At 49.2% G+C, this 15635-nt stretch overlaps 1 protein-coding gene across 2 annotated transcripts in view; it reads right to left on the minus strand.

Annotated features, from left to right (window-relative positions):
* Positions 1–15635, minus strand: part of MYBL2 (v-myb avian myeloblastosis viral oncogene homolog-like 2) — a 58866-nt gene that overhangs the window by 34716 nt on the left and 8515 nt on the right. Inside the window, exons 3-5 of one of the 2 annotated variants that reach the window (XM_011929027.1) lie at positions 9702–9773; positions 8675–8767; positions 4201–4421 (exon numbers count right to left, since the gene is read on the minus strand). In XM_011929027.1, the coding sequence (XP_011784417.1) occupies positions 4201–4421; positions 8675–8767; positions 9702–9773 (386 nt within the window). The remainder of the gene's footprint in view (positions 1–4200; positions 4422–8674; positions 8768–9701; positions 9774–15635) is intronic. The other variant, XM_011929028.1, reaches the window with a different exon arrangement.

Consider the following 15635-nt stretch of genomic DNA (forward strand, 5'->3'; position numbering starts at 1 on the left):
AAAAAAAAAAAAAAAAGAAAAGTGAACAGAAAGTAACAACTTGACTGAGCACCCAGTCTAAGAGGATATCCTCAGATCATTTGCACTCTAAGCCCTCAGGGACACAATGTTCACCGGGCAAAGGTGTGAGTAAGGGGTGCTCCTGGTGCTTTGCCCAGATCCTCTGTCCCTACAGTGCATCCAATCCCCCAGCTAACGGACATGCTGCCAACGGCTTCTACTATGACTTTATCTGCGTAACAGCCCTTGGAAGCAGATCACCTGAGGTCATGAGTTCAAGACCAGCCTGGCCAACATGGTGAAACCCCGTCTCTACTAAAAATATAAAAATTAGCCAGGCGTGGTGGTGCATGCCTGTAATCTCAGCTACTCAGGAGGCTGAGGCAGGAGAATTGCTTGAACCTGGGAGGCAGAGGTTGCAGTGAGCTGAAATCGTGCCACTGCACTCCAGCCTAGCAACAGAGCAAGACTCCCTCTCAAAAAAAAAGAAAAAAAAAAAACAACAAAAAACAGCCCTTGGAAGGCACAACCAAAGGTGCCCCAGGAGTTCCCCAACCCATGTACACGTGTGCCCACCTCACACGTACATGCCTTGCATGTATACATGTGAATACACACACCACTTGGCCTTACAGCAGGCCAAAGCTGGATTTTCCAGACCCCACCTCTTGCTTGGCCCTTTCCCTACTTTTCTCCACTCTTTCCCTCACAGGTGAATACCTTTCCAAGAGATCCCATGTACCTGAAACTCTGAGTCACAGGTTCTGCTTCGAGGGAACCTCACCCAAAACACCTCCCCAGCCCTCCCACTCCCCAAGACCAGAGTCTGGAGTGCCCCAAGCTATAGTGAGACTCATTCTTTTGCTCACATATAAAAAGCACCCACTGTGTGCCAGGCATTATTGTAGGCACTGGGGATCCATCGGTAAATAAGACAGGTAGCTGCCACTGACAGTTGAATCTAGCAGGGAAGATGAACGTTATCTCCAGCTAAAACTGGGGTACACACTACTCCACAGACAGGTGTGGGCACAAAACAGAAGTCACTGGGGACCAACCACAGTCTGGGAGAACAGATAAAACTTCTCTGAAGAAATAGCGCCCCCACTGAGAACTGAAGGATAAGAACACATTAGCTACACAATAGGCACAAGCGGGAGTGCACTGCAGGCGGACAGAGTAGCACTAAGAGCTGTCAGAAGACCTCAGGGTTCGAGGGACTGACAGGAGGCAAAGCAGCTAAAACCAAGTGAGCACAAGTGACAGTGGATCAAAGTGAGGCTGGGGGCAGCTGTGAGCCAAACATGCCATGTGGGGAAAGAAGCCAAAGTTTCCAACCCAAGTGTAAGGGGAAGCCCCAGAAAGATGACACATTCAGGTTTGAGCTTTGAAAAGGGATCATTTCAGACTTTGGGGAAAACACACGATCTGGCATTTTCTCTCCCTGCCGGGACCACACTGCCATGACAATAAAAAGAATTCAAAATCAAGCAAGGCAAAAATTCACAAGGACAAAGAGAAACAGGTAGAAGACAGCCACTAGTAAGAGATTTTTTTACAAGTTTTCAGAAGATGGAAAACAGGGGAACAATATCCAGCTTAGGGTCAGGTGCGGTGGCTCACACCTGTAATCCCAGCACTTTGGGAGGCCCAAGGCAGGCAGATCACCTGAGGTCAGGAGCTTGAGATTAGCCTAGCCAAGATGGCGAAACTCCGTCTCTACTAAAAATACAAAAATTAGTCAGGTGTGGTGGCGGGCGCCTGTAATCCCAGCTACTCAGGAGGCTGAGGCAGGAGAATCACTTGAACCCAGGAGGCAGAGGTTGCAGTGAGCCGAGATCATGCCACTGCACTCCAGCCTGGGTGATAAGAGCGAAACTCGGTCAAAAAAAAAACAAACACCAAAAAAAATATATATATATATTGACAGAGAAGTAAGCTATTGAAACCACAAAATAAGAATAGGGTGCCAGGCCAGGTGTGGTGGCTCATGCTTATAATCCCAGCACTTTGGGACCAGCCTGGGCAACACAGGGAGATCCTGCCCCTACAAAAAATTTTAAAACTAGCTGGGTATGCTGGTATGCGCTTGTAGTCTCGGGTCCTTGGGAGGCTGAAGCAGAAGGATTGCTTGAGCTCAGGAGATTGAGGCTGCAATGAGCCATACACCTGTACTCCAGCTTGGGTGACAGAGTGAGAACCCTGTTTCAAAAAGAGACTGGGCATAGTGGCTCATGCCTGTAATTCCAACAGTTTGGGAGGCTGAGGTGGGCAGGAGGTCAGGAGTTTGAGACCAGCCTGGCCACCATGGTGAAACTCTGTCTCTACTAAAAATACAAAAATTAGGCAGGCATGGTGGTGCGCACCTGTAGTCCCAGCTACTTGGGAAGCTGAACCAGGAGAATCATTTCAACCTGGGAGGCAGAGTTTGCAGCGAGCCTGGATCACGCCACTGCACTCCAGCTTGGGTGACAGAGTGAGATGAAAAAAAAAAAGGAAAGAAAGAAAAGAAAAAAAAACCCAGCCCTTGGAAGGCACAACCAAAGATGGCCCAGGAGTTCCCTGACCCATGTACACATGCGCCCTCCTCACATGTACATGCATTGCATGTATACATGTGAATACACACACCTCTTGGCCTTATATCAGGCCAAAGCTGGATTTTCCAAGACCCCATCCCTTGCTTGGCCCTTTCCCTACTTTTTTCCACTCCTTCCCTCACAGGTGAAAACTTTTCCAAGAGATCCCATGTACCTGAAACTCTGAGGCTGGGTGTTAGAGTGACAGAAAAGGGAGGAGCCCTTAGCAAGTAAAATTTTTAGTGAAAGTAACTTCAAAATAAGGGTTAGAAGATAAGAAATCTCCCAGAAAAGGAAGCAAAAGAGATGAAAAACAGGAGAAAAGATCATGGAATGCTTTCAGCATTTAGGAAAAAAAAAATTTTTTTCTTTGAAACAGTCTCGCTCTGTGGCCCAGGCTGGAATGCAGTGATGTGATCTTGGCTCACTGCAACCTCCGCCTCCCAGGTTCAAGCAATTCTCCTGCCTCAGTCTCCCAAGTAGCTGGGATTACAGGCCCACCACCACACCCAGCTAATTTTTTGTATTTTTAGTAGAGATGAGGCTTCACCATGTTGGCCAGGCTGGTCTCAAACTCCTGACCTCAAGTGATCCACCCGCCTCAGCCACCCAAAGTGCTGGGATTACAAGAATGAGCCACCATGCCCAACCATGAATATTATTATTTTAATAACTATAATACATTATTGGAGCAATAGGGACATATGGGGAGTGGGAAAGCCTAAGAAAGCTAATCTCCCACAGCAGAGGATCAATATGTAAAATGGCACATCATTTACAGAGATAGTGATAAAGAACTCAAAAAGATGAGTCTGTTTTAGTAGAGTGAGTTAACAGAGTGGTGACAAAGACTGATGTTTTTCATTACAAACCTTTTAAGAAAAAAAAAACCTTTTAGCAGATTATAGTACTACCTGATTTTTGACTATTTTTTTCTCTTTTTTTTTTTTGAGACAGAGTCTGGCTCTGTCACCCAGGCTGGAGTACAGTGGCGCAATCTCAGCTCACTGCAAGCTCTGCCTCCTGGGTTCACACCATTCTCCTGCCTCAGCCTCCCAAGTAGCTGGGACTACAGCCGCCCACCACCACACCCAGCTAATTTTTTGTGTTTTTTAGTAGAGACAGGGTTTCACTGTGTTAGCCAGGATGGTCTCGATCTCCTGACCTCATGATCCACCCACCTCAGCCTCCTCAAAGTGCTGGGATTACAGGTGTGAGCCACCGCGCCCGGCCTGACCATTTTCTTCTTAAAGAAAGCCCATCTACCCCACATTTCAAGCCTATTCTGTGTTAGAAGAAACTGAAGTCGAAGAGAAGAGGCTAACCAAGAAGACACAGTGAGCTGGGAACTGGATGAGAACTAGACTCCAGGGTTCCCACTTTCTTGTTGAGGCCTCCCTTAACACCATCTGTTCTTTTAAGCTGACAGAAGACAGGGCCTTCCTGGGGAGCCACCCTTCCTCCTGACTATGCATGCCTCTGGGAGTCCTGAAGCCGAGGCTGGGTGTTAGAGGACAAGAGCATAGGACCACAGTACCCACCAAGGAACCCTCCTCCATCAGAAGGAGGGGTGGGCCTGGCCTCCCGGGAACCTGCCCCAACCCCCAAGAAGACAGCTTACCTCCCTGGCAACATCTTGGCGATCTCGGCCCAGCGGTTGCCTAGCACCTTGTGGGCCTCGCAGATAATGCGGTCCTCCTCCTCGGTCCAGCAAGACTTCTTCACCTCAGGGTTGAGGTGGTTATGCCAGCGTTCACGGCACTGCTTCCCCAGCCGGCCCTTCAGGTGCTTGGCAATCAGTGTCCACTGCTTTGTGCCATACTTCTTAACCAGCTCGATGACCTTGGAGAAAAGCCTCTGGGTAGCCAGTTGCACCGGCCCCTCCCTCGCCCTTCACATCCACCTGAGTCTTGCCACGGCCCTGGGAGGTGTCACCTACCACATCCCCTCAGGCAACACTGAGCGGGTGGCAGGGGATGCCACCCAGTATGACTCTGTGTAGCCCACAGGTCCTACCTGAGGATCTGACCACATCCCTCTCATTTATTGCCTGAAATAAATCTAGGTCAAGAATGCCAGAGACTCTTTCTAGGGTAGAGATCAAGCAGGGGTAAACAAAGGCACCTGAGTCCTGCTTCCCTCTTCAGGGCTCAACCCAATAAGCTAAGTATAAAAGAGCAGAGGGATGAGGAGGAACAACCACAGGGGTCCAAACTAAAGGTGGGAAATAGACTTTCCCACCCTGGCCATGCCCCAGGCTGCCACAAGACCTCCCAGCACTTCTGTGGAAATTGGGAGGGCACAGGCTGAGCCATGGTAGCAGGCATGGCGGGCTGACCTAGCCGGACCTGAGTCCCTACCTGCCCTCAGTCAGGCTTCCTAGCTCAGGACACAAACCACAACATACTCAGCCACAAGAGCCAGGCCAGGCCCTGCCTATACAATAGACACACATGATCTTGTGTGCACAGAGGCCACAAGAAACTGGGAAGAGTGGATGCTTCTTTTGGCAAAGATTTTGGTGAATAAATACTTGACTTCATTTCCTTATGGTTTAAATTTTTATAGCAACCACATATTACTTTGTTTTTGTTTTTAAAGATTTTACGTTTTTCCTTTTTTTTTTTTAATTTTTTGAGATGAAGTTTTGCTCTTGTTGCCCAGGCTGGAATGCAATGGCACAATCTTGGCTCACCACAACTTCCACCTCCCAGGTTCAAGCAATTCTCCTGCCTCAGCCTTCCAAGTAGCTGGGACTACAGGCGTGCGCCACCACACCCGGCTAATTTTGTATTTTTAGTAGAGACAGGGTTTCACCGTGTTAGCCAGGATGGTCTCGATCTCCTGACCTTGTGATCCGCCCGTCTCAGCCTCCCAAAGTGCTGGGATTACAGGCTTGAGCCACCGCGCCCGGACAGGGTCTCACTGGTGTGCAGGGGGACGATCTCAGCTCACTGCAACCTCCGCATCCCAGGTTCAAGCGATTGTCCAGCCTCAGCCTCCCAAGTAGCTGGGATTCAGGTACACCACCACACCTTGCTAATCTGTGTATTTTTTAGTAGATGAGGTTTCATCATATTGGCCAGGCTGTTCTCAGACTCCTGACCTCAAGTTATCCACCCACCTCAGCCTCCCAAAGTGCTGAGATTACAGGTGTGAGTTACCACACCCAGCCAAAAAAGTATTTTCAAACTAAATTTTATTTTATTCTTAAGAGACAAGGTCTCAGGCCAGGCCCAGTGGCTGATGCTTGTAATCCCAGCACTTTGGGAGGTCAAGGCGGGTGGATCACCTGAGGTCAGGAGTTTGACACCAGCCTGACCAACATGGCAAAACCCCCTCTCTACTAAAAATGCAAAAATCACCCAGACATGGTGGCGTGCACCTGTAATCTCATCTGCTTAGGAGGCTGAGGCAGGAGAATCGCTTGTACCTGGGAGGCAGAGGTTGCAGTGAGCCGAGATCATGCCATTGCACTCCAGCCTGGGCAACAAGAGCTACACTCTGCCTCAAAAACAAATAAATAAATAAATTTAATTTCATTCTTTTTCCTTTTCAAGACAGAGTTTCACTCTTACAGTCCAGGCTGGAGTACAATGGCGTGATCTCGGCTCCCTGCAACCTCCGCCTCCCCAGTTCAGGTGATTCTCCTGCCACAGCCTCCCAAGCAGCTGGGATTACAGACATGTGTTACCACACCAGGCTCATTTTTGCATTTTTAGTAGAGACACGGTTTCGCCATGTTGGTCAGGCTGGTCTCGAACTCCTGACATCAGGTGATCCACCTACCCCAGCCTCCCAAAATGCTGGGATTACAGGCATGAGCCACCACACCCAGGCTTTTTTTTTTTTGAGGCAGGGTCTCACTGTGTCACCCAAGGTAGAATGCAGTAGTGTGATCATAGCTCACTGCAGCCTTGAACTCCTGGGCTCAAACGATCCTCCCAACTCAGCCTTCCATCTACAGGCACTCTACCACCACACCGAGTTAATTAAAATTAATTTTAAAGTGAAGTGCCAGCCATGGCTCATGACTATAATCCCAGAACTTTGGGAGGCCAAGGTGAGAAGATAGCTTGAGCCCTGTAGTTCAAGACCAGCCTGGAAAACATAGGAAGACCCTGTCTCTACAAATTAAAAAAAAAAAAAAACAAAGGCCGGGCGCAGTGGCTCACGCTTGCAATCCCAAAACTTTGGGAGGCCAAGGTGGGTGGATCACAAGGTCAGGAGTTCAAGACCAGTCAGGCCAACGTGGTGAAACCCCATCTCTACTAAAAATATAAAAATGAGCCAGGAGTGGTGGTGGGAGCCTGTAATCCCAGCTCCTCGGGAGACTGAGGCAGAGAACTGCTTGGACCCGGGAGGTGGAGGTTGCAGTAAGCCAAGATGGCGCCATTGCACTCCAGCCTGGGCAACAGAGCAAGACTCAGTCTCAAAAAATAGAAAAAGGCCAGGCGCGGTGGCTCAAGCCTGTAATCCCAGCACTTTGGGAGGCCAGGACGGGTGGATCACGAGGTCAGGAGATCGAGATCATCCTGGCTAACACGGTGAAACCCCGTCTCTACTGAAAAATACAAAAAACTAGCCGGGCGAGGTGGCGAGCGCCTGTAGTCCCAGCTACTCGGGAGGCTGAGGCAGGAGAATGGCGTGAACCCGGGAGGCGGAGCTTGCAGTGAGCTGAGATCCGGCCACTGCACTCCAGCCTGGGCGACAGAGCGAGACTCCGTCTCAAAAAAAAAAAAAAAGAAAGAAAAAAAGAAAGACCAGGAATAGTGACTCATACCTATAATCCCAGCACTTTGGGAGGCTGACATGGGAGGATCATTTGAGCCCAGAAGTTCAACCAGCCTGGGCAGCATAGCAAGACACTGTCTCTACAAAAATTTTTCAAGATTAGCCAGACATGGTGGCACATGTAGTACCAGCTACTTTGAAAGCTGAGGTGGGAGGATTGCTTGGGCCTGGGAGGTTGAGACTGCAATGAGCCGTGACTGTGCCACTGTACTCCAGCCTGGATCACAGAGCGAACCTCTGCCTCAATCAATCAAAAAAATTAGCCAATGCTCTCCAGCCAGTGCAACAGAGTAAGACCTGTCTCAAAAAAAAGTAATTTAAAAATATCTAGTTCCAGGCCAGGCGCGGTGGCTCACGCCTGTAATTCTAGCACTTTGGGAGGCCGAGGTGGGTGGGTCACGAGGTCAGGATTTTGAGAGCAGCCTGACCAACATGGTGAAACCCCATCTCTACTAAAAATAACAAAAAAATTAGCCAGGCGTGGTGGCAGGTGCCTGTAATCCCAGCTAATCAGGAGGCTGAGGCGGAAGAATTGCTTGAACCCAGGAGGCGGAGGATGTAGTGAGCTGAGATTGTGCCACTGCACTCCGGCTTGGGCAACAAAGCGAGACTCCATCTAAAAAAAAAAAAAAAATGCCTAGTTCCCTTCATCTCCCTCTTTCCCATGAGCCACGCCTGCCTCGGTAGAATGGCATCCTCTGGGCTGGTATCAAGGAGAAGAGATGAGGGAACTCCCAAGGTATACCAGGGCAGTCATGGCGCTTACTGCCTCTTCTAGGTTGGGGACATCCCCAGCCTCTCTGAGCCCTGCTCTCTCCATCTATAAAATGGGACTAACAACTTTTGCCCACTTCACAGGACTGCTATGGCGATCAAAAGAAGGCATCTATGCCCTGTGAAGGTCGCAGGGTGCAATCACCATTAAATCAGGGATAGCAGCAGCTGCCATTTGCTGAGAGCTCACCATGTACAGGACCTGCAAGCCCCCTACAAACATCACCTGCTTAACTCTCATGACAACACCGCACTGCTGCTGTTCCCCTCCATGGGCAGAACAAGAGAAGCTGAGTAGTCAGCCCAACAGCCCTCGGACCATGAGTGGGGAAGTCTGGAGACACTCTGAAACTTGGAATCTCAGGGCTGCAGCCAGGGCAGCATAAGAGTGTCAGACTGGCTGGCAGACAACTCACACCCAATGCTCAGCTTGACACCCCCAACCCCAACACAAGGCAATCTCACAGTCCCCAGGTTCACTGGTGGGTGAAGGCCCACTGTGTACAAGGCACTGTCCAAGCAGTTACCTTCTGGTCTTCCTCTTTCGTCCATGGCCCCTTAACAAGGTCTGGGTTCAAAACTCTCAGCCACCTGTACTGGCATTGCTGGTCAGTGCGGTTCTGGGAAAAGAACAGAAGAACAAACCAATCTGTGAGAACTTCTGGGACCTTGGGCTGGGAGCCTGGTTAAGTACTAGGTTCAGGGGCCTATGGCCTGGGACTAGGCACACCTTGGGTAGGTGCGTCCTGTTCCATGCAGCCACGACACACTGTGCGCCCACATGCCGGAACATGGACAGTTTCCCTTTGCTACATGAGAGGGCAAACTCGGGCCCCTGTGGGAAGCCACCCCCTACCAACCAAACGCAAGAGGCCACCATCACAAGTCTTTAACTCCTTGTATGCCAGGGACCCCTGCTTTTTTCTAGGAGAGCATTTTTATTCCCTGAAGAGTTCAGATTACACAGAAGAGGGGGAGATGAGGAGATGGGGCAGGAAGGGATCTGGTGACTTGCTTTCTGAGCAGCCCAGGCAGTAAGACATATGGCAGCTCCTGCCACACCCCCTCCCTCCCAGACACCTGTGGGTCAGGGGTGGGAGAGCCTGAGAAGGAGGTCCTGAGGGGAACCCCCTCATCATCGGGAGGCTCTAATCGAATGTGGTAGCACCCGCCAGCCCTGTGGGGGCCTCACCATAAAACCTGCTGAAAGCATCACTTCCCCTCAGTTTCAGTCTCACTGTTGAGAAACCGAACACCTGTTCACTCCTGACTCACAGGAAGATATGCAAATATGCACCACATGCTGCAAATGTCTCAGAGCCTGAAGACCACCAGGCATGCTGAGGAGCTGGGAGATGTTTACATCAGTATGCCCTGAATGCTAGTTTAGGAAGAAAGATCCTACAAACGTTCATTTGCCCTGTTTTATTTGGTTTTGTTTTGAGGGGCTTAGTAAGGAACTTCCTTTTCCTCTCCTTGGCAAAGTCTGCCCCAGGCACACTGTTCTCTCAGAGTCCTTGCCCCAAGGGAGGGCCACAGAGGGACTGTACTCACAGGGAAGTGGCTGGCCAGGAACTTCCAGTCCTGCTGTCCAAACTGCCTCACCAGGGCCCTCAGCTGCTCGTCCTGCCAAAACCAGAAAGACAGGGGCTCAGCACACATACGTGCAGAAAACCTCAGGGCTGCCCGTGACGGAGCCCAATCTAAAAGGAACAGTCTCGTTCATTCATTCCATCATGAAGTGAATACCTACTAAGTGCCAGGCGCTACAGCTGCAGCAGCAGGCAGCAACAGAGCTGCCCCTGATCTCACAGGAGGGAGCCAGCTGCCAATCAAAGGCTCAGAGGAACAAAAGTCAAGCCACTCCCTGCTGGGAGATATGGAGAGGTACGTGGTGACTGCCTACTCCAGGATACTAAGGGACGGGTTCTAAGGAAATGCAGAATAGCTAGAATGGAGGAAGCAAGACAGATGCAAGATGATTTTGGAAGGAACCACAGGGGCCAGATCATTTGCAGCATCAGTTCAACCATCTATCGTGCAAAACCACTGATGTGTTTGAACAGTGGGTGGTCACAGTCAAACGTGCTTTTTATAAAGTTCTCTTTGCCTGCTACAGGGTGGGAAAGGGGCTGGAAGGGAGCAGAGTGGATATAAGGAGGTCATTACGGCACTCAGGCCAGAGGTGACAGTGATTTAGCACTAGAAGCAGGAGGCCTGGAATCAAAGAAGACAGGCTAGTATCTATCAAAGTAGCCTCCCCAAATGAACTACCAATTCATGCAATAACATGAATCTCAGTGTCACTATGATGTGTGAAAGAAGCCAGACACAAAAGGGTACACACCGTATGATTCCATGCATATGAAATTCTAGAAAATGTAAACTAAGCTATAGGGACAAAAAGTGGTTGTCTGAGGCCAGTGGTGGAGAGGGATGAACAGCAAAGGGGGGCAAGGAATGTCTTGGGGACAATGGAAATGTTCTATAGCCCAGAGGTGCTGGTGGTTCCACTCAATTGTACTATAAATGGTTGTAGTTAATTGTATACAAAGTTTTCCTCCGTCAAATCGATTAATATATAAAGAAAATGTCAAGCCAGGCGTGGTGGCTCACACCTGTAATCCCAGCACTTTGGGAAGCCAAAGCAGGTAGATCACGAAGTCAGGAGTTTGAGACAGCCTGGCCAATATGGCAAAACCCCATCTCTATTAAAAATACAAAAATTAGCCGGGTGTGGTGGCAGGTGCCTGTAATCCCAGCTACTCGGGAGGCTGAGGCAGAAGAATTGCTTGAACCCACGAGGCGGAGGTTGCAGTGAGCCAAGATCATGCCACTGCACTCCAGCCTGGGCAACAAAGCGAGAGTGAGACTCCGTCTCAAACAAAATAAAAAGAAAGAAAACATCATGCATATAAACAATGGGTATTACTCAGTCGAGGGAATTCTGACACATGCTACAGCATGGATGAAAGCTGAGGACATTATGCTAAGTCAAATAGCCAGACAGGGCAAATACTCAGGATTCCACTCACACGAAGCATCTAAAAAAGTCAAAATCAGGCCGGGCGCCGTGGCTCAGGCCTTTAATCCCAACACTTTGGGAGGCCGAAGCAGGTGGATCACCTGAGGTCAGGAGTTTGAGACCAGCCTGGCCGACATGGTGAAAGCTCGTCTCTAATAAAAACACAAAAATTAGCCTGGCCTGGTGGCAGGCGTCTGTAATCCCAGCTACTCGGGAGGCTGTAGCAGGAGAATCGCTTGAACCCAGGAAGTGGAGGTTGCAGTGAGCCGAGATCACGCCATTGCACTGCAGCCTGGGCGGCAGAGCAAGACTCTGTCTTGAAAAAATAAAATAAATAAATAAAATAGTCAAAATCACAGAAACAGAGTAGAAAGATAGCTGCCAAGGACTGGAGGGCAGGAGGAGAGTGAATTCATGTCTAATTAGTTTCAGTTTTCCGTCTTTTTTTTTATGACAGGGTCTCGTTTGGTCACCCAAGTTAGAGTGCAATGGTGCAAACACAGCCCACCGCATCCTCAACCTCATGGGCTTAAGTGATCCTTCCACCTCAGCCTCCCAAGTAGGTGGGACCACAGACACACGCCACCATGCCTGGCTAATTTTTGGTTTTTTTTTTGGAGAGACAGGATCTCACATGTTCCTCAGGCTGGTCTAGACTGCCTCAAGCAATCTCCTCCCTCAGGTTCCCCAAGTGCTGGGATTATAGGCCTGAGCCACCGCGACCCACCAAGTTGGTGGGTATTTTTTTGTTTAGTTTTTAATGACAGGGCCTTGCTATGTTTCCCTGGCTGGTCTAGGACTCCCGGACTCAGGCAATCCTCCTGCTTCGGACTCCCACAGTGCTCGGTTTACAGGCATAAAACATCGCACTCAGCCTCGTTTCCAATTTCAAAGATGAAAAAGTTTTAGAGATCTTTTGCAAAACAATCTGAAAATACTTAACACCACTGAACTACAAAGTTAAAGATGGTTAAGGGGTAGATTAAGGGGGAGGAAAAAGGGGATAAATTTAAAGTGAGATGGTTTTGTCACACATATAAATTTATATGTGTATACATGCATACATGCTCCTAGACAGAAAAATTGGTCACAATGCGGCCCACCACAGGAATCAAAGCCCTCAACTACAGCTTGGCCAGAACCAGCACAGGCTGGGCAAAGTCACCATAAATTCTTTGGATGAGCCAGCCCAGGCCTGCACTCACATGTCCACCTGTGGTCAGTCCAGGACACCCTTCCCTACCCAAACCATGCCACCTCCCTGCCCTGGCCAGGCTCACACCTGCTTCCTCCCGTGTTCCCCAGTCCATCTCTGGGACCACCACCCTCCCTGACAACTGACCTGGATACTATCGTTTCCAAACTTACACTCTTTCCACCTGCCCTGGGACTCCCTGACATAGTCAGCTCCATCCCCGCACTGCCCTCTCCACAGCCACCTCTTGCCTGCCTGGCACAGCGCCCTCTCCCACTCCCTCAGCACTGGTCTCTCAGCCCCAGCCTGTGCTCTATCTCTCTCTTTTTTTTTTTTTTTTTTGAGACAGAGCTTTGCTCTTGTTGCCCAGGCTGGAGTGCAATGGCGTGATCTCAGCTCACTACAACTTCTGCTTCCTGGGTTCAACTGATTCTCCTGCCTCAGCCTCCCAAGTTGCTGGGATTACAGGCACCCACCACCATACCCGGCTAAGTTTCTGTATTTTTAGTAGAGACAGGGCTCTGACGTGTTGGCCAGGCTGGTCTTGAACTCCTAGCCTCAGGTGATCCACCTGCCTCAGCCTCCCAAAGTGCTGGGATTACAGGCGTGAGCCACCGCGCCAGGCCACCCATCCCTCTTATCAATTCTCCACACAGATGAGCTCCCCTGAAGCCCGGCTACATTCACATCACTCCCTGCATTAGAACCTTCCATCTTTGTCCAGTTCAGACTTAGAAAAAACAAACCAAAAACGAAGCTAACCTGGCTTTGCATTGAGAGCTGAACAATCCTACAGCTTCTAAGCCTAACACTCAAGGCCCTCGAGGAATCAGCCCCAATGTATTCGTTCGTCTCCGACAACCACTTCTCCACCCCTTCAAGGACCCTTCCCTCCAACCAAACTGGCCTCCTGTACTGGCTTTTCTCTACCTACAGCCCCTTTCCTGATCTGACTTACCCAACATTTGCACACTGTAGGTCTTCCTCACTATTAAATCTCCAAATCCTCATTCTTAGCTCGAAGGTCACTTTTTCCATATAAGTTTCCTTAACCTCGTCAGGCAGCAGTAATATCTCCTTCTAAAGGTACTCGCCATCCGCTCATCCAACAATTATCAGGTGCCCAGAGCTGTAACAGTGAGCACCAACAGACACCGATCCTACCGGTGCCACGGATGACCACAGCACATTCCAGGGATCTGCGCACGGTCTTATCTCTCCATCCCAGGGAGAAAGCTGCTCTGGGGTAGAAACTTGGCCTGGTTTATTCTTCTAAACCCACAAGACCCAAATATAGTCCCTGGTCCACAACAGGATGAGTAGAAAAGGTTTGCTAAGCATGCATCTGGAAAAACATCTTTCATGATTAAAAAGGGTTTACCACTCACACAGCAAGTTTTAGAAAAAACAAAACAAGCTAGTCATGATGGCTCCTGCCTATAATCCCAACACTTTGGGAGGCCAAGGCAGGAAGACTGCTTGAGCCCAGGAGACCAGCCTGGGCAACATAGCAAGACCCTCTTTCTCTATTTAAAAACAAAAAATCAGGCCGGGCATGGTGGCTCACGCCTGTAATCCCAGCACTTTGGGAGGCTGAGGCGGGTGGACCACGAGGTCAGGAGATCGAGACCATCCTGGCTAACATGGTGAAACCCCGTCTCTTCGAAAAATACAAAAAATTAGCCGGGCGTGGTGGCAGGCGCCTGTAGTCCCAGCTCCAGCCTGGGCGACAGAGCAAGACCCTGTCTCAAAAAAAAAAAAAACCCAAACCTAAAATTAAGGACATCTATGATGTTACCTATGGGTTGAAAACAAAACAAAACAAAAAACACTGAAGAACTGAAGACACTAAGAACAACTGAGGTAAAATAAAAAGGCCAGTAGGAGTCTAAAATGGTACAATCAATTAAGACAAAGGCAGTTTCTGTAAAACTAAACATATACCTACCTCATGACCATACCTATCTTCCCAAAAGAAAGGAAAATATGTATTTGCAAAAAGACTTATGCAAGAATCTTCATGGTAACACTATACACAATAGCCAAAAACCGGAAACAATCCAAACATCCATCAACAGGTGAAACGCTGTGTGCTATATACGCCCATACAACAGAATACTACCCAGTGATAGAAAAGGACAAGTTACTGAATCACCTAACACTATGCTGAACACAAGCCAGATGCAAAGAATGCAACCGTACGATTTCATGTACAGAAGATTCAAGAACAGGCAAAACACATTATCCTAAGCAAACACAGGAACAGAAAACCAAATACCACATTTTCTCACCTATAAGTAAGAGCCAAACACTGAATGCACATGGACACGAAGAAAGGAACAAGGACACCAGGGCCTACTTGAGGGTGGAGGGTGGGAGGAGGATAAGGATCAAAAAAACTACCTATTGGGGCTGGGTGCAGTGGCTCACGCCTGTAATCCCAGCACTTTAGGAGGCTGAAGTGGGAAGATCACCTGAGGTCAGGAGTTCAAGACAAGCCTGGTGAACATGGTGAAACTCTGTCCCTACTAAAAATATAAAAATTTGCCAGGTGTGGTGGCATGTGCCTGTAATCCCAGCTACTTTGAGAGGCTGAGGTAGGAGAATCGCTTGAACCCAGGAGTCGGAGGTGGCAGTGAGCTGAGATCACACTACTGCACTCCAGCCTGGGCAACAGAGACTGTCTAAAAAAAAAAAACACACTACCTATCGGGTACCATGCTTATTACCTAGGTAATAAAATAACCTGTACATCAAACTCCCATGACATGCAATTTACCTATATAACAGACCTGCACATATACCCCTGAACCTAAAGTTAACACCCCCCCCACCGCCAAAAAGAAACAGGCAAAACAAATCAATCAGCAATTGCCTGGAGCTGGGGAAGCCTGACCACAAGCGGCCACAAGGACTTCTTGGGATAATCAGGGTGGAGCCTACATTGGTATGTGCATTTGTCAAACTGCACATAAGTGATCAAACTGGCTGGCCGCAGTGGCTCACACCTGTAATCCCAGCACTTTGGGAGGCCAAGGTGGGTGGATTGCTTGAGGTCAGGAGTTCAAGACTAGCCTGGCCAACACGGTGAAACCCCATCGCTACAAAAATACAAGAATTAGCTGGGCATGATGGCGGGTGCCTGTAATCCTAGCTACTCGGGAGGCTCAGGCCAGAGAATTGCTTGAACCCAGGAAGCGGAGGTTGCAGCGAGCAGAGATCACGCCATTGCACTCCGGCCTGGGAGACAGACTCCATCTCAAAAAAA

This window comes from Colobus angolensis, unplaced genomic scaffold (genome assembly GCF_000951035.1).
Source record: "Colobus angolensis palliatus isolate OR3802 unplaced genomic scaffold, Cang.pa_1.0 Scaffold8, whole genome shotgun sequence".
NCBI lineage: Eukaryota > Metazoa > Chordata > Mammalia > Primates > Cercopithecidae > Colobus > Colobus angolensis.